Source organism: Eutrigla gurnardus, assembly GCF_963514095.1.
Source record: "Eutrigla gurnardus genome assembly, chromosome: 21".
Taxonomy (NCBI): Eukaryota; Metazoa; Chordata; class Actinopteri; order Perciformes; family Triglidae; genus Eutrigla; species Eutrigla gurnardus.
Window position 1 is genome coordinate 11,377,201 of NC_139932.1, and position 23,462 is coordinate 11,400,662.

Sequence of the window (23,462 nt, forward strand, 5' to 3'; positions counted from 1 at the left end):
TGGGGAGTAATTTCACGTCTCGGTGCAGCTCCAGAAATGAAGAACAGGAAGAGAGAGCAGATTGCTGCGTGACAGAATACATTTTTCAGAGGAGAGGGGATTAAACAGCCTTATGTCACATCATTTATTTTTTTCTCCTGCTGTGATTATAGAGGGGGGGTGGGGGGGTTCAGCAGACGTATGAGACAGTGCCCTCATCTGGCTCACTTGTGAACCAGCATCCGTGGTGACATGCCAAGGCTGCCCTCACAGCAAGGTTAATCTCTCATAGTCCAGAGTCCCCTTCAAAATAAAACCCAGTCAGAAGCTGAAATACTCAGTAGATTTGGCACAGATCACAGCAGCGTACAAGTCTAATGCAACACTTATATATATATATATAAACCAAAAGCAACAGTTTAGAGACACTCGATGTAAAAGACGATAGAAACGCCACCAAGAACACCAGCGTAATGTTACTGTGGAGAAAAAAACCCCTCCAAAGTCAGGATAGCTGCAGTCATTCACCACCACCATTTCATACTAACCTCATTCTCAAGTTTCACCGGGATCATGCCAGACAGTGGCCCATATTGTGCAGGCCTGGCTGAGACATGGAGGTGGGGGAGTCCAGGCACAGCGGAGCGTGGTGCCACACTGACACCTTGTGGATGTGCTGCTATTACAGGCCGGTTTTCTGTGGAACACGAGATGTAACCTGTGCAGCATGTTGTAGATTAAAAGTGTGGAAACTGACTGAATGTAAGTATTAAAAAGCATTGGGTTCCTCTGTAATTTAACCCATATATAAACAAGTAAAATGTACATTATGGCTCAGTCGTAAAGCAAAATGTACTAGCTTTAATGTAAAAATGGAACAAAAAACAATAAAAAAAACCTTCAAGATGGACATTCGGATATTTAAGCCATCTGTTACAGCTGGAATACTTACACACACTCATCAGATGAGAAGATCACAGAAACCTTGCTGCATAAATCTCATAAATATGCTCATGTTTTCTGCCAGTCATGTAATTATGACACATCACGTATGAGAATCATCAGCCTTACACAAACCCATTTTATACACATTGAATGTTTTATTAAAAAAGAAGTTATAACAGTTTATTTTATACACAACTATTTATGTGGTTATAAGCCTATTAATAGAGAGCATTTGTCTTTTTGACAAGCATGCCCACTTCACAATGCAAAGAAAAAAACAAGAGGGCAAAGAGGGGGATAAAAATAAGACCAAGGATGGACTGTTTTGAACCAAAAAAAAAAAAAGAAGAAGAAAAAAAAAAACTTTTGACTTTTTAAACCCTCGAGTATCACACACTAGGTAACAAATACATAGTTTCTATAAAAAAAACCCTGCCATTTCCATGCTGTGTGTGCCTGCTAAATCCCCTGACGGCAGCAGGAGGCCAGCACAAGGGCACAAATCCACACGGGCACAAGACAGAATGGAAGGTGTGCACCAAGCGAGCCTCGACTCCACACCAGAAGCATGCAAGTGCACAAGGAGATACAGTCAACACACGGGAGGGAGGTGATATTACAGAATCAGGGTGCTGGCTGTCTGCAGCTGTGCTGATAAAACGGGGGACGAGCCCTGGGCGTCCCATCTGTGGATCCGGCTGGGTGTGTGTGTGTGTGTGGGGCTATGGCTCTGCACTGGACCTTCTCTGCAGGTTTGCAGTTAGAAATGTGAGGCCCTGTGAGTTAATGTGGTGGTCTGGAGTCGCTGTTTAAAACTTAAAAAGTTAAGACATGGAGGTTGTTTTGAACACCTGTGGTCTTAGAGCAGACGAGGAGGAGGGGACAAAGCCAAAAGTAAATTAAATGAAATGAAAAAAACAACATGTTTTTCCATATTTTTTTCCAAAAATAATTCAAGTTGCAAACATAATCATTCACTGGTTTGAGGACTTTTCCTTTAGTTCTTGACCCGAGTTAAAAACAACCTGAAATACAAAAGCAGTATTTATTCCTCTTGACCTTGAGTGAGTAATTGTGGAGAACCAAAAAAAAAAGAGAAGAGAACAAGGGAGGCCACTGAAAAGATCTTATGTTTGTAATGTTTACCAGAGCGACACCAGGCCACAGCTCTGTATGTCATCAATTTATTGCCCAGCAGATGCAGAGAATTCTGAAAACCAAACCTACCATTTTAGCCAAACAGAAAAATTCTTGTTTTTGAGAAAGACAGATATAAAAAAAAAAGAATCATTAGTTCTCTGTCGCACCATTGCATCATAATGTGCTATTTTATTACAATTCTCAACTTGGATATAGGAAATGTTCAGCACCCACATACAATACTGCACAAATGTAAAAGTAAAACCATCTGCATGACTTAAAACAAGAAGGAAAGAAGAACTAAGGATCATGTTGTCATCAGTGTAATAATTAAGCTGACCCACAACTTACATGTTGATGACCAAGATAACCCCCCCCCCCCCAAATAAAAAGAGGTCTCTTTAATGAATAAATAAACATTTAAACGCAGCTTGGGGGAGGAAACACGAGCCGAGAGTGAGAGTGGGGATCTGCATACAGTTTGCAGGTTTCTGTTTTTGAGTGGCTGTGGATCACAAACGTCACCACGAAACACCCGAACACAGAGGAAAAAACATTCACGTAGCTTTATACTGCCTTGAACACTTTGAGTATCACAGAAGTCGGCTCTGCAACAGTTAAAAAAAATGGCCGCGTCCTGCTGGAAGCTAACAATCAAAACCTCCCCGGGCTGGAAGATAAACATGGGAAATTAAAAACTAATTGGGTAAGCATTCAAATGGGACAATTCTGGGTGTGTAATTGTGTTTTGAATCATGTTTTTTTTGGGGGGGGGGATCCGATCTCTTGAAAAAAAGGGTTGAACCACACTTTGGATGTCTGTACAGTTCGATCAGGCTCACTACAGGTCACCCTTGAAACCGCTCACACTCATCTGTACAACTGAAGTCTGCAAGAAGAGGACAAGCAGGCATGTCTATGGAGTATCTCACATTTAACCACACGACGGACACTAAACAAAAGAGAGAACTCAGATGAGCAATGAATGCGTTACCAGGTAAGTATACCAAACTAGCTAACTCTATCTGTAATACAGCCACATAGCATAATGTTGTTTAGTTGAAGTCGACACCCAGCAAAACTCTCTATCCTGTCAAAAAACACACAGCTCAACAAAGATAAGCATGATTTCCATCCTCGTGAGTACGTCCCCGGGTGAAAAACGTGAATCACTATGCAAGATACAACCAAACTGTGTTTTGAACATGAGCCAAAAAAAGAAAGAACATTCTAACAATCCTACATTAGCTCAAATGAATCCAACGCCACTCAGGCTTAGGTGATTTCCCCTCATCCGCAACGGAGTCAAAGTTTAAAATCACGCTGCGGAGAGATGTGAATAAAAAGGTAGGATGAGTAAAACCAATGTGCTTTTCTAGTTTCTGTTCATGGCTTTTTGGAAACATGGTTTTGGGGACTTCATGAACGGTCCCCCTCCATTTGGTGATGAGGCACAGAAGAGGAAGTTGGGATCAAGAGGCGATAGGGTGACCTTCCGAGTCCGATTCAGCCTCGAATCTCCAGCTCGGCACCCACAATCTGCCACAGAGCCAACAGTGATTCTAACTGCCATCTATGAAGTGAATACATCTCAAGGTGTTGTAGGTAGTTTGACTGCCGCGTTCGCCTCGACAAGCATCGACCCCGTCAGCGTTTTGGGTTCAACACCGAGTTTCACGAGGCTACAGAGAGGTGTGTCATCACTGTACAAGGTAGATGCTGTCACACACACACACACACACACACACACACACACACACACACACACACACACACACACACACACACACACACACACACACACACACACACACACACACACACACACACACACACACACACGTTGACCTCCTCCCCCCCCTCCCCCCCGATCGGGCAAAACAGATTTAAAAAAGTACAGGAAATAAAAGACGGGGGGAAAAAAACAGCCAAAAGTCAAAGCTGCGATTGCATTGTAAATGTGAAACTCAATGAGAATTGCTACAAGCCAAAATGTCTCACATTGGACTCTTGCTTTGTAATCTTCTTCAAACTAGTGAACCAAATAGAGATGTAGGCAGACGTAAAATGGGAATCCAGTCGATGTAGTCGCGGCACACAAACCACGAGTCGGACCTACACGAGGGGCATATATTGCAGCGAACTCCAGGTAACAGTGGAATGTGAGGAGGACCGTGACTACTCTAAACCGGATTCTTCAATGAATCTCTCCGATGCACACAATAACCATGACCTTTTTTTTTTGTTGTTTCTTTTCCGCTAAAAATTAAAACCCGACTTTGGTGCTGGTTTTCTAAATTCACCAGAATAGGTGATGATTACATTCTTTCTCGACCTGAAAAGTTGCTCTTGACCGATAACACTGAACAGAAATCTGATATCAAAGCGGGACAGGTGATTGAAAGCCAGTGGCGTCCCGCACAAATGAGAACATGTTTCCTGAAAATGAAATCCATACGCTTAGATGGTTAAAGGGTAGCTCTGATCTACTTCCCGTCATGCCAAGTGAGTCAGACGGGAATCTCCACAAATGCCACTTCCGTCTTCTTTGCCTTTACGCATTAGTCATCCATATACTTTATGCAGCTAGTGTACGTTCCACAAATCAACACCGAACGCACCCCCGATGCATCTTTGTCACAACTTCACTCGCCCTGTAACAAGTCGTGTATTTAATTCACTCGTTTTTCGCAGACCTGCCCTTGTTAAGCATTTATTTTGCTCTGCACAGCGGCATACGTAGACAGGCGGCTGCAGCGGGTCCACAACAGAGGAGCAAAAAAGTAGTAGCATGCCATGGTAGCATCCGAACCAATATGTCGAAAAAGATCTGCTTCGGAAGCATTCAGGGTTGATTTAGGAGCGTCTATTGGCGCTACACTTCTTGTATTCTATATAAGGTGTGCTATGACACCTTGTGTGTGTGATTGTGCGCCTCAAAGGTATTGTCTTGACTACCGATAAATATTGCAAGCAAGACCTATGCAGTTTTGTAGTGGAGCAACTAACAAAATCTTGTTGTTTTTTTTGTCAGAATCATTGTGGAAAAAGGAGGGTTCAGGTCAAACATAAATATCCTTTTTTTTTTGTCAAAAAGTGAAAATTGAGTAAGGAAATGAGATGTTCACTGGGAGATTTCCTGCCTACGAGCTATACGACACATCTAAAAAAAAATGCAGATATGACAGGAAGAGTGTGTGAAAGCAGTCGTCTTTGTGGGGAGAAACAGCTACAGAATGGGAGGGTGCCTGTCAAACACACCAAAGGCTAGATATCCATAAAAATCCTTGTTTAGTAATAATAATAATAATAATAATAATAAAAAATCAACTTGTTTAAATATGAATATTATAAGTCTGCTTTCTCATGGTTAGGAAATCAAATATAGTCTCTGGGGGAGGGGGTTAAAGGAGGAGGCGGGATGGGGGAGCCCATCTATCACTACAACTCCATGTCCTGTGCCTCGTCTTCTGAGAAATCAGACATGGAGCTTTCAGATGAAGAGTCGCCTGCGCCCTCTTCCTGCTCCTTCAGAGCCTCCTCTGTTGCATATTTCTGGATGTACTCTTTAGAGGGGGAAAAAAACAGAGAGTGGGAGAGAAAGAGAGACATTGTCAGACAGGAAAAAGTGAGAGTCTAAAAAATACATAATGATCAGACTTGTATGTTGTCAGGTTATTGAATCTAAGGGGTCTGGTATCTACACCCCAGCAGATTTGGATCTGAACCTTTGATTTTCTGCTTGTACTCCTCTGGCCGGTGAAGGTACATGGCTGCTGCGTCTCCATTCAGGGGGTCGATGGGGTTTGGGTAAGCCAGCAGCTGGGGCAGGAACGACTCAAAGATGTTGGTCAGATCTGGGAAAGAAGGCAACACCGAAAGAACTACGTTAGCAGAGGAATTATGATTTAATGGCAGCGACTGTCAGGATTCTGGAGAAACCAGATGGAGAAATAATAATGCTGAGACATTTACATGTCTAATCTAAACCTGCTGCCTCTGTTAATAAGCCACAGGGAAGCTCATAATCAATTAACACACATGTCAGTCAGTGATGACCATGCAAAGATGTGGGGTGAGCATACTGATCTCACAGAGGCTAGAACGGCGCTAATCCCTTTCACTAGCTCTCTGCTAGCAGGCCTCAGCTCTCTCCCACAGCCGAGGCCTCGTGGAAAAAACCTGCAGTTCTGCTCTCTTCCCCAAGGTGTCACTGTTGAGTCCATTCCAAGTTTGGGAAAAGCAAACGCTTTCCTACAGTGCACAGCATTATCATGTTTAGGTGAATTAATCAGTTGCTTTTGTTCCCTCTTGCTTTGTAGATAAATCACTGCAGACAGAGCAGTCTGTCCGATCGGAGATTCTTTTTTTTCCAAGCGCTACAAACAAACAACAAAATCTTTCCCATTTCACGTGAGACAAAGGCAAAAGTACACAAAAGTGTGTACCTTCCCATTTATATTGAAACGCTGGAATCAAGAGTTCATTCTGAATCATTTAAGGATTTAGCATTTGGCCCCGGAGTCACATCCAGAACACCAGTGGAATAAATAGTCAGGGATGCTGAACCATTACTGTAATGTCATTCATATTGCTCAACAGCTATCTTAGTGGAGGGTCTGTAATGAGAAATTAATGGGGAAATGGGGAGAAGGGCACGGGGACACGGAGAGCAGCAGAGAAACATGGAGTGACAGTGAGAGGAGCTCGGTGTCACTAACGGTACGGACCATCATGTGATCTCTCATAGCCGACAGTAAATGATTCCTGTCCAAGGTGACTGTTTTCTGACCTTGCTGAGTGAGGGTATTACCTCATTATTGTTCACTTCTCCACTCGGTAAGTAGATTAGAGCCAATTGTGCACCGCGGCCTAATGTGGCCACTCTTGCTAGCGGATGGCACAGTGTCAAGTTCTTTACACATAATCACAGGGACTCCACTGGGGGAAACTTAATATGGACACATAAGCAGTTGGGCCACTCACCATAAAGGGCTGTCCATGTCTGGTTGATGACATCTAAGCACACTGTCCCTGACCTGGGGAAGCAAGAAGAAAACACATTTAGAGGGTTAAACAAGGTTTGTCTTTTTGCAAATGTGGCTGAGAAACGCAGCCTTCTTTTGCCTCAAAGTTGAGGGTGATTTATTCCTTTTGGCACGTTGCATTTTCGTGAGAATGAAGAGTTTTGTCAGAAATATCATGTGACCAGGTCACTGGAAAATATCTTACTTTATGTAGACCACTGACAACCATAGGTCAGATTGATGGAAGCCTGACTTTTTACTCTTGAAGTCATATTGACAGTTAACCTGAATTGGAATGTCACTCTGTGTACTGTAAATGTGTTTAACATGGAAGTTGCCCCAGTTAGCGACTGGTATTTACACTTTGTCAGTCGTTTCCTGGTGAAAAATAGAACACTTTCTGACGGGAACTGCCTGAATGTGCCGCTATCTTTGGTCATTTCTCCTATTTGGTCCTCCCAGAGACCAACTTCACAGACCGGATCTGGCCTCGAAGCAGTGGATTACTGGGCCAAGAGAAACCAAGATGTTGGCCGGTTCAATATTTGTGTGAATTGCTGCTCTTAGCAGACCGTGCCAAAGCTAGCGTCTCATAAAAAAAGTTAAAAGTGAAGCTGCACATCTTTCTTTTTTTTTCTTTTTTTACTATTTGAAGTCCTAGAACTTAAAAAGGAAATATAGAAAACTTAGGGAAATATTAATGAATGCAACCAATGTTTTTAGATTACAACATAACAAGCAAATAGCATTAGATGAGCTTTACTACACACAGCCTTAGATGAGTAATTCTACAGTGCCATAGTCTCATAATAACAAAAAATGTAATACTTCAAATACAATCAACTTACGCTTCGTCAATGTTGGGATGAAAAATCTTGTTCATGAATCCTGAAAGACGAGAATAAAAGTGTTAAAAAAAAAAAAAAAAAAGGCGAAAGAGAACCGCCCAAAACATTGCAATCTTATCTTTGTATGATAGTAGAACTCATACCTATTGATGGCGATTTGAAAGGATATTTGTCAGGAAGATCTACTCGCACCTTCCACACGCCTCCTTCGTACGGTGCTGCACATGAGGAGGGAACACAGACACATAAGAGAAAACACTGCTGAGGGCAGAGGAGGCTTTCATTCCATTCAACACCATATTTCATCCTTTACGCAATCCAATGGATTTAGACACTAGGGTTTCATCAATTTATTTGCACTCCTTTCTCCACTCAGAAACACAACAGAGAGAGGAGTAGTTGAGAAAAATGAGCTACACATTCCACTTCCCTCTGCCGTTTTTCTTTTATCTTAGGCAGTAATGTATTTCAGCCCCGGGGTATTCTTTACTTCCAAATCGCTTCATATAATATACCGACATCAAAGAGGAAGAGAATGAGATTGTGCGAATGTGTGGCACTCACAGGGCCCTTGCTGAAACTCAAACGCACTTGTTGAAGATGAATGGTGGTGAGCATGTGCATATTACACACATGACGGCCAACGACCGTGCCATTTTCATGTGGCATAGTTACTAGGCATCATAAACACGGCCAAACACCTACTTCCTCTCTTTACCGACGCGTAAGAGGCAGTGGTTTTAGGGCGACAGATGTTGTGAACAGCACACAAAAGAAGTATTTCCTGCTGATGAGGCCACTCTCCTCGTCCAAATTCCCCTCAAGCCTGGCTCCTCTGCTTTACACGTTGTTTGCCTCGGGCTTGGTTTCAATCCATTTTACGTTCCAAGCCTGCTGTGACGAACCGCTCTTTATGACCCACACAGGGGAATGACTAATTCCTGCGATGGCTGACATCGGCCCAACAGTCAGTGTCATTACATGCTCTGTTTCGACATTAACTAAACGTCACATGTGGACAGATAATCATTGTTTAACAGCAACGTCGATCAGGCTTTTTACAATGCCGTAGTTGGGCAGAGAAGAGGCGTTAAAAAGGAGAGCATTCAGGATCCCAAGGGTCCCTTAATTTGTTTCATATTACTTGGAACCTGATCAAAAACACACCCAATATCCTACGGCTCCTTTGTGGAGCACATGAATTAGCAGACATGAGGATTCAACACGTCAGGAAACTTAAAAATATTTGTTAAAATCAGAAGAAAAAAAAAAACACTTACTTCCTTGTGGTCCGAAAAACTTCACTACAAATTCATTGAGCCCACTGAGGATGGTGACTTCATGCTTGCTCTCGATGCTGTAAGACCGTTAAGGACAACATCTTCATGTGACATGGACAAAGACACACCTGAGGGACTACAATAACCAACACTTCTTGAATTATGTTCAGGATCGCTAACGGTTTGGCCTCTGTGAAATGGGTAAAGCAGCTGCTTCAGTGGTTTCCATTGTAACACAACATCACATGCTTTGTTGGGAGAAAGACAAAGACCAGTGCAGGATCCGTACTTTTCCCCTCTCCTAGCCAACGTCATCCTTTCATACCATACAGAGTTAGGCAAACTAAAGAGAGAAATGATTGCTTTAGACACATGATGAAAACAAATCAATGCAGGGAAATAACACTTTGATTCTGCGCCGGCCCCTCGTCCTGGAGACTCACTTTCAATGACAATCGATAGCCTCGCGCCAATTTGTCATTCTGCACATTCAGTTAATATCCCCAGACTGAATGTGAAGTATGCGGGCCAGTGATGCCAAAAAAGAGAAGAAGAAAAAAAGAAATAGAAAGGACACTCAGATCAGCCAGCAGATCACATTCAGCCATGCTTCATGACCATGCTGGCCGTCCTCCACCTGTCACTCTCTAATGGCCGCCCTGGACATAAAACACAAGTCCCCACTGAGAAACACGGCACAGAAGTCCACCTCCCTAAGAGCGCCTGAGATTCTACAAGTTTATACCACTGAGGAAACCCGCTATGTTCTATGTTTCAACACGAGAACAAGAAAGATAAAAACAGCTTTGTTTGAAGGAATCGATTTCTAATTCACTCAACAGAGCGGCTCCATTAACCCAAATAAGCAAATCCCCAGCCAATCAGAGAGAAGCACTCTGCCAAGGCGTCATATTTAGCCATTGTACAAGGCTTCTTCAAAGAATTTCTTTTTTTAATAACTTTTATTTATCAAGTGCAAGACAGACACAAAGTGTACACAGGGATACAATGTCTTTTCTTTTTTTTGTTTTGAACTTGTATGAAAATAAATGAACACCCCCCCACCCCTCCCATCCTCCCCCCTCCCATTGTCCTTATACGATCAAAGTATGTCATAAATAAGTAAATAAAATGACATACCTGTAAAATAATAGTTATAAACCAAATAAGTAAAAAATAACAGAGGGGAAAAACCTTATAATCTAGGTACTACAAATAAAAAGAAAGAAAAAAGGATCGCCTGAGCCAACTGTGGAACCGGACGAGATTTAGAAAACTGCATTTATCCAGATCATCCACCACAGGAGAAGTTAATACTCCAGTTAGAGACATGATTACAGTCATAACAAACCCTAAAGAATGCTAGCTTATTTTCACTCAGTGTATTATATGGCAAATCCTACAGCTATGAGCAGATAATGTATGCTCGCTCTGATTCATTTTGATCTCCGCTCTGACACAAAATCGTCAAAGAGAAATAACTTCCCTTTCATGTAAGCAGAGTGACGAGGCACGGGAAAACAAATTGAAGCAGAGAGAGACTTACAAACGAGAATAAAAGACTTAACGGACACATGAGAGACAGAAGGTACAAGGAGATGGGATAAAAAAGTCAGTTTTCCACGCCACACAGTAGCAGCTGGCTCGTCAATCCTGATTGAGTGAGTATCCCATTAGCGGTGGCGCTGACCCCCAAAAGGGTTAAATCAAACTGGAGGTTATTTTAAGCTCTGGCTGAGTCTGTGAAGAGCAGACCGAATCCCTGGATTCTGCAAGGAAATATGTCACTGTCGGACAGAAGTGGAAGCTCTCTGTTCTGACTCGCGTTGGAGTCAAAGAGCCATTCGGAGGCTCTTTGAAGTCCGAAGCAGAACGAATGACCGCCAACACTAAGAGGACAACGCAACAACCAGCCTTATGTAGACTACATCACACAACGTACCTTATTGTTTAGATTCTGCAGCTTGCCATATCCTGACCTTCATGGTGACACATATGCACCTAAGTAATGATGTAGTGAAACTACTGGTGTGAGGGAATGTGTGTATGTCCATGAAAGAGGGAGGCAATGCTGAGAGGGGGGATGGTGTGACCTGTGTGCGTTATGTTATAGAGGGCAGCAGTGAGGCAGGGTGGGGGATAAGCTATTAATGGTATTGAATCAACACTGATTACGCTGCAGGCTAGTTGACATTAGCCACACCGCCCGAGAAGCAAGAGAACAACTGGTTTATCTGCACTAAATTACATTCAAGACGGCAAACAAGCAGAACTACAAAAAGGTCGGGGTCTTCGTGACCTGTAAACATGCTTGTTACCACGGAGAGATCATGTGAGCGACAGAGGAGGTGGGGAAAGGGAGGAGCTGACTGACTTCTCACATGTTACACTCGCATGATAAGTACAGATATACACACACAGATACAGATATACACACACAAAAAATCACTTATAAAGCTAATTTCAGTTCAGTCAAGAATTATAAACAAAAAAACCCAAACACATGTCCACACATTACTCACAATCTTCATCGCAAGGAACGATCTCTGGCTTTGATGTCAAACTTCAACACTAAAAAGGCCAACCCCAAAACCTATGCACTCACTTCGAGAGTCATGGCATCACGACACAATGGTCTAATCCACTGGCCTTTTGTTTCACCGAAACCTCCGAGCACTCATTCCTCCCACCCGGTTCATAACTGCAAGTCAGTGTCAACAGCAGCTCCATCCCCCCATGAAGAAGTTTGGCAGGTCTGTAAGAACAGCAGGGAGTTCCTGGTAGAGCCTGTAAATTCTCAAAAGTTTGAAGGAGCGACAGATAAATGGACGCTCGCGAAACTGGGCAGGCAGGACATTCAGTGTTTAAACCTATTAACTATGTGCTGCATTGTCTTTTTGTTTGGGTTTTCCTAAAAACAGAGGTGACACGACACACATCAACAAGGGAAGGCAAATTGGTTCCACCCGAATAGCTGGCAAGAAAGCAAGAAATTGGATTGTTCGGTGCATTTAAATGCACATTAATATTAAATTTGAGGTGTTCGAATATTGTGTTTAGGTGCTGCAGTGTTTAAATTCAAGTCACATGAGCACTGTAAACAAAAAAATTACAATGATCAATCAACCTATATCTTGAGTATTAAAGGAATAAATCTGATAGTTTGTAAAAAATGGCACTTTCTGGACTTTACTGCTATGATTGCTATGTTCTGGCATGTAAACATATCAGAACGTATTGTTTGGTTTGAAAAAATCTAATCCAAAAGTATCTGTCACAAACTAACACATTCCGATAATATATATAACTATTAAATGTGGTTATTGATCAATCCACACATGTCCTACATTCCATATATTAACGTACATATATACACACACTTACTTTTCACCTAACCACTTTCAAATAATTGTGGGACAATTAACAACACCGTTTTGGTCACCATTTGCTCGTTTCCCATTCCGATCATAACGACCATCAGTCCATCCCCCCACCTTGGATTAGTACAGATAAGTCATAATCTGTGGACAGCACTAGGTCAATAGCCTTCTACACACACTTGTAATCTGATACAGAGAGTCCACTCAATCCAGACAAATATCCTCGTTGGTGTACCTGAAGCCTGAAACAACCCTGAAGTGCTAACATCATTTCACTGCAAGGTTTTCTTCATATAATGACATACTGGCTGGACAACACTCGCACTTAAAAAACACTGCAGAAAGAAAAAGTTTAAAATGACTACTTTTAGACTACCAATTAGCCTGTTTCCCAGTGTATCTAAGAACAAGGTCAATGTTATCCTGATTCTGAACTTTATACAGCACATTTAACGGCTTATGTATAAAAAAGCGTGCGGTAAACAGCATTTACGGTTATGGTCTAGACATGTCTTGTTTTCCTTCTGGTACATTCAGGCCACTATCCCTGCCTGACCCTGGATTAAAATACCCCATTCTGACCAACGTCTTTTTAAGTATGGAAAGCAAACACGATGGGGGGAAAATAAACGGTACTCTGTCAAACAATATGGTGTCAATCATGCATGAACGTTTTCCTCTTTCGAGACAGAGAAGCTGTTGATCTGGTAAAAGGGAAACACTGGCTATTTGCAAAGCATTTCCTCGTCCTCATCTTTCTTTTGAGGAGAGGAAAGGAAGGAAAAGCCCACAGTATCCTTTATTATTTACTTGCGCATCCATAGTTTTTTTTTTTTTTTTTTTTTGGAGACCCCCACAGAGATGAAATCATAACTCGAACCCTGAAAAAGACCAAACCAATTCCGCAGGCCATATTAGACTATTTACATGGGAGCATACAATACTCGGACCACCTGCTGACAGCTCCAGCTTCGAGCGATGCTTTTAAAAAAGTTAGTGTTCAGAGCTTCTGGGCAGACTAGGCTGAAATAACAGGAAAGACACTAAATCAAATAATCCTGAAAGCCTTGGAAGAGAGCAAGGTTACAGAGTAGCATAAGGGACACCATGCAGAATTTCCAGTTATTAATGGCACTAACCAGAGACGAAGACCCTCAAAGACCCGAACTTAAGAAGCAAAGTAAAGTTAAGAAGTCTGCCTGAAAGACATTAATAGTCCATAACCCCCACAAAGCCAGCAGGGAAGAGGAACATAAAAAGAGCAGGGGTAGAATAAGGTCAGCCAACGGAGCACGGGGCTGAAACTGGTGAGAGGGAGAGCAGGAGAAGATATGATACACAGAGATGTTGAAGAATAAAGCAAAAAAAGAAACATGGAAAGAGCAATGCCAAGGACAGGCAGAGACATAGTGATGCAGGGATAATGAGGAGAGTTCAGCCTGGTGAATGCTGATCTAGCCTTGCAGCCAGATCTGTGGATGTGAATGACATCATTGCTGTGGACTGCAGGCCGATGATGATTATGTGTTTACAGACACATTAATGGGCAAAAGCTATCGCCGGATTTGACTTCACTGAGAAATGTATACTATAAGAGCCAAAGATGTATCAAAACGTCAGTAATGGGGACATTATGCATCTAAATAGACAAGTGATTGATAAGCTGAGCTCAGTTTCTCATGTTAAGGTTTCCAATACGAAACCTTCCAAGTTGTTTATGGTCAGATTTTCAAAGAGATAGCGATGCGAGAGAGAATGACCTTCTGTGCAGCACTCTGACCCCGAGATGACCCATCGACACAAAAGAGTATGCAAACTCTAATGTCCTCTCTGACCACTGGGGAATACAGCTCTGTTGCAGAGAGGTGAAATGCCTCAACACATATGTACATAGTGCATAAAGTAACTTGTTTATCTACACTGGACAATAGAAGCCTTTCAATGAGAGGTATCATGAGGTGAGAAGAATCTTTAAGTACATGGGGAATGACTGATGTTACATGATGTCAAATGATGGTTTAAATGGCAGAGGAAACATTATAACCTTGATAGAGAGTGACTTGCTTAAGGGCACATCTTTCTGAAGCGATAAGGAGGCAGCACTTTCGTTTTCTCTCCCTTATGCACAGATTGGAGCTCAAACATACAATCAAAAGGCCTTGCAGATGAAAGGCAGGAAATATAGCAGCTGTCCTCAGAGTGTGAGCAATGGGTGAGCTTCCTCCGCCAAGAGAGATTCAAGTATAGACAAAGAACAAGCAAAGAGAAAGACCTTAAGTAAGAAGTTACTGAAGACAGCAAGCCACATTTTATAATAAAGGACAACAGAATGCAGCTTTGGACATTTAAAAAACAACGCAAAACAGACAACAAAGTACAAATACCGACTTAACACCAACAACAAAGCCGTTCCTTCCTCTTCCTCCAAATATGGGCTTATTACCCACTCCGTTATTCACAGAGAGGAAAAAACATTTTGCATGTGTTAAGTGTGAATTTGAATCGAAGAGGGCGTGCTTGGTTGCAGCACACATACAACTTTATCTACACATGTGCATCGTCCCAGCCTGTATGAGGTGCCGTGTTTGTTCTTCTCATGCGTTGGTGCACGGCAACGAGCCAAGCGGGATTAGTGTGTGACCTCCACCACAGAGGCAGAGACCACAGAGCAACCACCCTGCAAAGGCAGGCAGAACAAGCGGTAGGAACTGCGTTGCTCCGAGTGTGATTTAATCAGTTCAACACCGAACAAGCACAGTCACCAGCCAACCCCACTCCTCTACATCTCTCCCACCGCCACTCACACTGAGGCGAACCCCCCCTCAGCTGTTTACCTTCTTTTATTGCTCATTAAGTGGAACTCTCTCTATCTCAATGTTAATGCAGATTTGGAGCCCATCTGAACCACCAGAAAACCCCTCACACCCCAGTTCATTGACTTAACCGGAGTACAGATGGCTCTATAAAACGTTTTTATCTACAATGCTGATAATATGAAAATATGTTCAGATGTTTTTCATCCACTTAGTGGTTAGTAATCGATCAATAAGCAACCTGCCTGTTGCTCTAGTTGTCTAGTAAAAGGAGATGCATTGTTTAAGTAAGAAGTCCTTAACCAAAACAAGACATTGATAAAAAAAAATAAGCATATTGGTGAAAAAGAAGGCATTACAGCATCAGAAGCCTGTACAGGATGTAGAAGCTAATGCAATGCATACCGCCAGTTATTCATGGTCCCAAATCTGATTTAGGCGTGCTCTGCAACAATCACAGCCCCTCATGTATTTGTGTGGTTGTTCTCAGCTCCAAAAAGAGGCGATGGTTGGTCTTGGCTGTTCACGGCTGCCCTGGCTGCTTCTGATAACCGAGTATAGGTGTACTGGTATGATACTAACATGCCTGTGGTCATGCCAGCTGCTCTCACTTCCTCTTTTTTGCTGTCCAGATTCCACAACGGATGCCAGAGACAGCTTTGGAGGACTCCATAACCTGTACTACAACATACTTGTAAACAGATTTTGCACATTTATTCTACGTTGAAGCAAAACAAATGCATTCGGCACGAGGAGTGATCCACCCCTTCAAAGGCTAGGTTAGAATAGTTGTGAAAGGGCTCACATTTACTACGATTCACACAACTATCTAAATCATATTCAGATTTCCAGTGTGTTATGAAACAATCAGGAGGAGATTTTGCTCCTGAGGACATGTGGATTTTTGAGGCGTCAAGATTATTGAAGCACGATACGAGACAAATTAATTTACTTTAACCTCTCATCATCACATAAAAACACAACATAAACTTGATTGATCTCTGGCAGGATGTTGGTTTCTCATGTGGCACACGTCGACCATGAACAAAACAACCCAGTTATCCTCAGGTTTAGTCTTTACTCTGCCAACTACTGCTCCCACACAAAACATCTTTGGAAATGAACTAGACAGCAGTTCACAAACTAAAAAAATGTTGGTCAGATGGTCAAGTTCAGAAATTCTTATGGTCAGTCATAAGACTTAGGCTAATCATGGGAAAAGAAATTGCACCACAGCACTTGTTTTGCATTGCAGCTCAGTTTCTCAGGGAAAAAAAGACCTATGGCATGAGTAAAAAAAAAAGCTTAGGCTTTGGTACAGCCATGGTGCCGATACACGTTTCTCCCTACCAATAATTTTGACAGTATATAAAAATATTGTACATTTTACTATGTCCCAGTTAACAAGGAATGGAGCAGGTTTGCTCACTCGAACACAGTAAGTGTTTTTATTCTGAGCATTTGGTGCCTGCGTGTGCGGTCTGTGAAAAGAAAATCTTGCAGCATGTTTTACATATCAATGGACACATGGCCCCAAAGGCCCGATTCACTGAAATCCACATGTAAATGCCTGCTAGCTGTTAAGTGCTGCACTCACTCGATGGTGGATGGCAAGTAAATTAACTCTATGAATACTTGAGTCTCAATTCTGCTTCATAAATCTAAAAAAAAAGGTCAACAACTAGAATTTTAACACGTTCAACATTGACAAAATGATAATGTTTACAAGAGTAATAAACAAGCCAACATAAAAGTTATATATTAGGTAGTATAAAGTCTCGTTCACATTTTCTCAGCTCACCTAGAAACGTGTGAACACAGAGGCATACAATCCACGCCTGAGGCTGAAACACCATGCAATAAACATCTTCAACCAACATTATTGTTGCACTAAATTCATATAAATGCAAGTTGTCTTTGCAATCCACCACGTGCAGGAGCAATAAAACCTCCAATGAAAGAATCAAACAAAAATACCCAGCTCAATTCTCAACACCCAAAGTATTCTAATTAATCTGCAATGCAGATTTGGTTTTCATTAAATACAGGGCTCGACAATACAATGTTAGCTGATGGCTACCTCCCTGTGTGAGAGCTGGAGCGGCACAGTACCGCACGGGCTAAGTTCTTTGTCTTCTCTGGTGAGAGATGAGAGCCCACCCACTGCAATCAAACGTGAATCCCTCAGCTGCTCCTCCTCCCAGCCCTTCACTAAATCAACAGTCTATTTACAGCAATAGTTGTGTGCATGCATGCGCCTGAGCTGCGTACATGCGCACACAAAATTATCATTAATGATCACAAAACTGAGCTAGGGCAGGAGAGACAATGGCCTGAATCTGAGGCTACCGTATAATGAGCAGATTTGCCGTCTGTTGAAAAGAATATACCAACGCTGTACACCAATGTTGAGGAAACTGCTAACAAAGCTGCAGCCTTGTGAGAGACGGATGCCACAGCTAATTTTATCAACCTGATACAGAGGTGACACACAGAGGCAGATTACCAGATAGAGTGGAGTGTAGGGTGTGGATACTGTAGGTTCTGCTCTTTTTAGATAAGGCTCTTCAGCCAAAACAAAGGGATTATTTAAAGTCAACATTAGTGTCCCATATGTTAACGTGTGACCAAGCATGTAGCTAATCTTAATAATGCCTTTGATTTTTCTATATTAAAGCAGTAGTGCGCATGAGCAGCAGGGGCAGGCTGAGCTCCTCGGTGGAAGAAAAAAAAAAAAAAATCACGTGAAACAAAGAGAGGAACTTCAGTCCATCTGTTTTTCTAAGGGAACTCAGCCATGCGTGCTGGAAGCTTCGCTGTTTGCACTGTGGGATCACCAGAGAGGGCCCAAGATCTCCTACAGTCAGAGATGACTTGCTACTGGACCCACAATACAGGACTGTCAATCAAGGTCCCCCCCCCCTGACTAGAGGAAGCCTCATCTACAAGATGACTTTATGTTCACACAAAGAAGGGCTTGGTTAGGTCTGGATGATGTAGCATATCTATAAGAATACCTGCATGGATGCAGAGAAATGTGTGAGCAATCACAAGCTTTTAGACTGAAGGGAAAAGACAGAAAAACGCAATCCAAGAGCCACAACATAGAAATCTGAAGACACGAGTTATATTTGGCTCCATACAAGACAAAAACAAATAATTTCAGCTTTCACAGGAGGCTGAAGACACCATAAATACAGCACTTCAGCCCTCTTAATTTCATACCATTACAAGTCGAGTATGTACCACATGTGGGGCATTCCCTGCGTTGTCTTAGTCACTGTTTTTGCGTCTTATTATGGATTAAATATTAACCTGCATGTGCTTTTATACCTAAGAGTTTACTGTTCACCGTAAGCATGTTGCAAAATGGCACACAAGTTTTCTGCAACGCCTCTGAGCTTCTTTGTGTCCCCTGCTGTAAAGTTATTCCTTACACAGTGATAACAAAGCATTGCGTTTTGCAACTTCATCACCAGAGCTTTCCCCATTCTCGTCATGAGTCCATCATGCTCCTATTCAGTCACTCATTCTCTCTGTCGGGAATGAGCAGAAAACTGCTGGCTCCTTCGCTACAGTAACCTGCGTCCAGTTGGTTCAGTCCCGCAATAATAGCGCCGGGTGCAGATTAGCTGCCTGTGGCTGTGTGACATGGTCTGACACAGCAGCGGGAGGTGGAGGAGGCTTCTGTAAACGGGAAACACAAAAGACTCCACTGCTGATGCTGTCCGGATGTCATGTTACAAGGGCACAATGGGGCCGAAACACCAAGCGGAGTGCAGATAAAGCTCAGGATTGGTATTCCACTCAGGGAGGATGGAGGGACATGGTGGGGAAGGGTGTAGGGGAGGACATTAAAATAAAAAAAGGAGGGAGGTGGACGCTGCCCCCAAGAAGCCTATACCTTTTGATTGTGGACAACGGAATAAATCAAGATTACTGAAGGCCAAGTGCAGTCTGAACAATCACTTCAGGGAAAAATGGATCCTTGAAGAAAACATGAAGCACAAATGTGACACAAGATATACATGAATCATTCACCTAATTTCAGAGACCCATATATACACTAGTATTTATGCCAGGTCTCATGATAGATACTCGGGAGGGTGAAGTACGCAACACCCCTCCCTACAACTCACCACTGTCTCAAATAAAATTCACTAGTGACCATGCTTCGCAGAACTGCTATCTAATCACTTTCAGACCCTCCGGCAGCAATTGAAAAGTACCGCTGAGACAGTTTTTTTTTCATTTTCAGAAAAAAATGTTGCCCGTCTGCAGTAATGAGATTCCTTTGTGATCAAATATACACCTCAAGTCTTTGGGCTCATCATGCGATCATAAATATAAACACTTCATCAGAACAATGACTTCAGCGTCGACTCAGGAAGTGTCATTTCAAAGAGCTGAACAAAACCAATTAACACTTGAGTTAACTTAATTTAAAAAAGAAATCACAGTTCATCTATTAGATGATAAGGAAGAGATGCTTAAACAAATGTCATACATTATAAATACCAGCCTTGGTGAAGGGCTCGCTACTTTTTCTTCTTCTTCAGGCCATTCTTGATTAAATATAAACCACCGTACAGATAATTCTACACATTTCCTTTTGTGTCCCATTCTCTGCATTAAAATCCATAAGCCAGACGCCACGCAAGCTTGTGTTAGCATTCAAAATAGGCTTAGCCCTTTGTAATCTACCTGTGCTCAAATTCCAGCAGCTTACTGCTTGAAAGCATTTTGTAAAGCGAGTAGAATAATGAATACATGCAAATAGCAGAACAACTACCTAAACAGTATGTGCAGTCAACCCCGCGCAGCCAGCTGAACGCAAAGCTCTTCGAAATGACACTCTTAAGAGTCTCGTTCAAGAACACCATGTTCCAAAATGAAAGCAGCATGTTCAAGAGCAAAACTTTATCGGCAGCGGTCAAACGTTGGGCAGAAGAATAACTCTAAATTTAAGGTTTAGTACTACAGCTTGGCAAGAGCTAGACAATAAACAACTTGTGTTTTACCACTCAGGACTACTGCAAGGAAAAGGGTGCGAGAGAGTAGGGGGGCAAATACAGTGTAAAATCGGTGTACTATCTAATGAAATATAGTCACAGAGAATAGTTGTTTACATCGATTTGAGGCTACTCGCACGCAAACACAAGAACTGCAGGTTTGGTGCTGAAAGCAGAGCATCGTCCTGGCTCGAGGCACAAAGCCTGAACCCAGTGATATGACATACTGAGGTCATTCTGACATTCATTTTCATGAATTCCCTAATGGCCCACGCTCTAGATTCGCAGCTCTCCGGTGGCCGCAGCAAATTAAAGCGCGAGGGCTCTCGGTGTCAGTCCATGAGAAAGAAATTGCCCGCGTCTAAAAGGCGGTGTGAGTTTCGGGTTTTGGTTACACTAGGGGGAGACGCAGGGATAGGGGAGCACAGAGAAGAGGTTGTCGCTGCTAGTTTTACTCTGGGGGGTTAAACAGAAGGAAGGAACTGTTTCCCATACCAGGAACCTATGTGCTGTGTAAATTCTGTATACCTACATTTAAAACACACATGGCTGTCGCCCTCAACACTTGCTGACCACTGCTCACTCATGGTCCCCTAAAACAAACACACGTCATTGTATGGAACTGAGCAGGTGGCATGCAGCAAACCTGCTCTTGCCCGTCAATCAAGTAAGTCCAGAAAGAGAGAGAGAGAGAGAGAGAGAGAGTACTACTTGTGTGTGCCGCAATCCTTAAACGCTGTTGGTCTATCCGCTTCACAACTTTGTCATGGCTGACATGGCCTACACATTAGTGGAGTCAAGTGGGAGAGCACGAACTTGCTCAAACAAGCACAGTTGCTAGCTAGCAGACGTAATAAAATGCCTTCGGCGAAAGGCCAAAATAACAAGAGAAATGTAGTTTGAAAGAACTGGCTGCGGCTATTCACATATTGCAGCCACATGCACTATCAAATGTGCCGCGTAGGCCACTGATATTCCAACTGTGTTGATAACATAACTCAGAATCCAGGAATTTCTCATTTCAATTCAAAACTCAAACTACCAAGACTTTCAAACTTTTTCTTTTTAGCCTTTAGTTTTGCCTTTAGCCCCTTGTTTTTTTTGGTTAATTCTGACCAGCCCAGTTCTAGCCCCATATTTGACTAAGCTGTACAGCCATCTCATCAGCTGTTATAAGTCCCTCCCTCTTGTGGTTTCCGGCTAGTAACAGGCTACCCAATCATTAAGCTGGTTTCCACTGTGCTGGGACAAAAACAAAAAACTACTTGTTCATACTGTTCTACCAGAAGATTGTATGGACGGGAAATGAATTGTTATGGTTCAGTTTAAAGCTCCCCCCATGTCAGCACGAAGGGAAGTTGGAAAAAAAAAAATCAGCAGGACAAAAGTAAACTCAGTGACAACGACTTGAAAAACCAGAACACACTGAAAGTTCAAGCATTCCACATTGAAAATGACTGCAGGCCCACGACACCTGCTCTACTTCTTAACAAACAGCTGCCACGTTCACTTCCAATGATCCAGCGTCCATAAAAGCAACAACCACCACGAAATGACACAAGTTAGCCTCCCATATGCCTGCAGACACAGAAGTACAGTGAGACACACAGATCAGGTGGCCATTTTGATGTTGAAATTAACCAACAGACTAGCCAGGCAGCTCAGCAGCGTTACAGGGGGAACATTTCAAGGTGCAGATTCAAATCACACAATTAGGAAGGGGGGGAAAAAAACCTTAGTGGGGTCAAAAAGCAAAGCTAATAAGACCCAGAGAGCTAGACAAGCTGCAATAACGCCAACGGTTTTTGGGAGAGTAGAACAAAGACATTTTTCAGTTGACGTTAGCCTTACGTTATGTAAACAAGCTCTTGTGTCAACGTGTAAAAGGGACAGTTTGACTTGACAACAACAGGCTGGACAAAGAAACCAAACGTCCATACGGTGTTAACACAGGCTACCGTTGCCAGGTCGCTGGTGCAACAAGATGACAGACATTCCTAGAAAAGGAGAATAACGTTAGCGTCTGTTCGGCTGTTGCAGTAATATATACAGCAAGCTAGACATCTAAAGCTACAAATACACAGAGTTGGGGACGAAAAATACATTAAAAAAAAGGACACGGGACCGATCTGATTAACAGCGAACACAGCTGTCCCGATAAGCGACTGAAGGAGGCTCGCAGGACAGAAATAGCTAACACTTGGCTTTGCTAGCAAAAAAAAAAAAAATGTTGTTTACACAAAAACACTAGTCATTCACAATAACGGCGTTCTGCTGTGGGTTACCATCACTAACAAGCAGCATCAATAAACATGGTTTGCTCATATCACATTTCAACACACATCAGGACATAGCTGACGAGACGGCGAACGAGCGACTGTTGTTTATGTTCAGAAAGGATACAGTTTCACCACATCGGTATCCATTCGCCTTTTACCCGGACTTGGAGACGACATTTTCCCCTATTTCCACCGCAGGACCCCAATAAGTAAACTGAAAGCTAGCTCCCGAAACGCTAGCAAACGGTACTATCCGAAAGTTAACATTTGCTTTCAGAAACGTCCACAGCAAGATGTCTTCACGGTCCAACGTCTCCCTGTCCTACTGAGTAGCCGAGCTAACGTTAGACCTCTGCCGTTCACTGCCTGTCTCTCAGCGTTCTGACAACCTAGGATCCCTCCGCGTGCCACGTCATATATCTGCGACCAAACGTCACCATAAATGGCTATCTTTGTAGTTTTATTTAGAACACCCTTGGTTTTGTGTCTTAAATGTTATTTTAAAGTGTCATTTGAAACAATGGACATTGTTATTCTGCATTTGGAGATTTATATACAACATACAAATATAAATACATATAAAAAAAACTTACAATTAAGATATTCTTCAGGGTTTTGCAGTGCAGAAGGTTGCCCTCACTGACCGTCTTGCTTTTTGCACGTCTTCCATGTTCACCACCACACCTAGGTGCTGGATACCAGGATATGTCACCCAAAATGTCTGGCCACAGCTGTGTGAAGAAAACCCATTCTCCCAAC

The 23,462-nt window shown here is 42.6% G+C and overlaps 2 protein-coding genes across 4 annotated transcripts in view; one reads left to right on the forward strand and one right to left on the reverse strand.

Moving 5' to 3' along the window:
• plxna4 (plexin A4) overlaps positions 1-23,462 on the forward strand; it is a 341,055-nt gene that overhangs the window by 310,103 nt on the left and 7,490 nt on the right. The gene's annotated exons all lie outside the window — the stretch shown is intronic.
• Positions 1,057-23,070, reverse strand: ube2h (ubiquitin-conjugating enzyme E2H). Of its 3 annotated transcripts, none has more exons than XR_014599106.1 (8): positions 22,828-23,070; positions 9,220-9,296; positions 8,083-8,157; positions 7,940-7,979; positions 7,051-7,103; positions 5,793-5,921; positions 3,616-5,630; positions 1,057-3,582 (listed from the first exon to the last, which is right to left on the reverse strand). XR_014599106.1 is itself a non-coding variant. In XM_084038273.1 (7 exons), exons 1-7 carry the CDS (start codon positions 22,878-22,880, stop codon positions 5,506-5,508), a joined length of 552 nt encoding a protein of 183 aa, XP_083894399.1. In that variant the 5' UTR covers positions 22,881-23,070; the 3' UTR covers positions 1,057-5,505. The 3 variants fall into 3 exon arrangements, 1 of the variants encoding a protein (XP_083894399.1); XR_014599107.1 differs by having other exon boundaries at positions 1,057-1,383; positions 1,425-5,630; XM_084038273.1 differs by having other exon boundaries at positions 1,057-5,630.

Coding starts and splice junctions, on each gene's coding strand:
- ube2h (XM_084038273.1), bottom strand. CDS start 22,880: ATGTCGTCTCCAAGTCCGGGTAAAAGGCGAATGGATACCGATGTGGTG. Junction 9,297..22,827: donor GATACCGATGTGGTGAAACT/GTATCCTTTCTG, acceptor ACGGTCTTACAG/CATCGAGAGCAAGCATGAAG. Junction 7,104..7,939: donor CATCCCAACATTGACGAAGC/GTAAGTTGATTG, acceptor TTGCTTCCCCAG/GTCAGGGACAGTGTGCTTAG.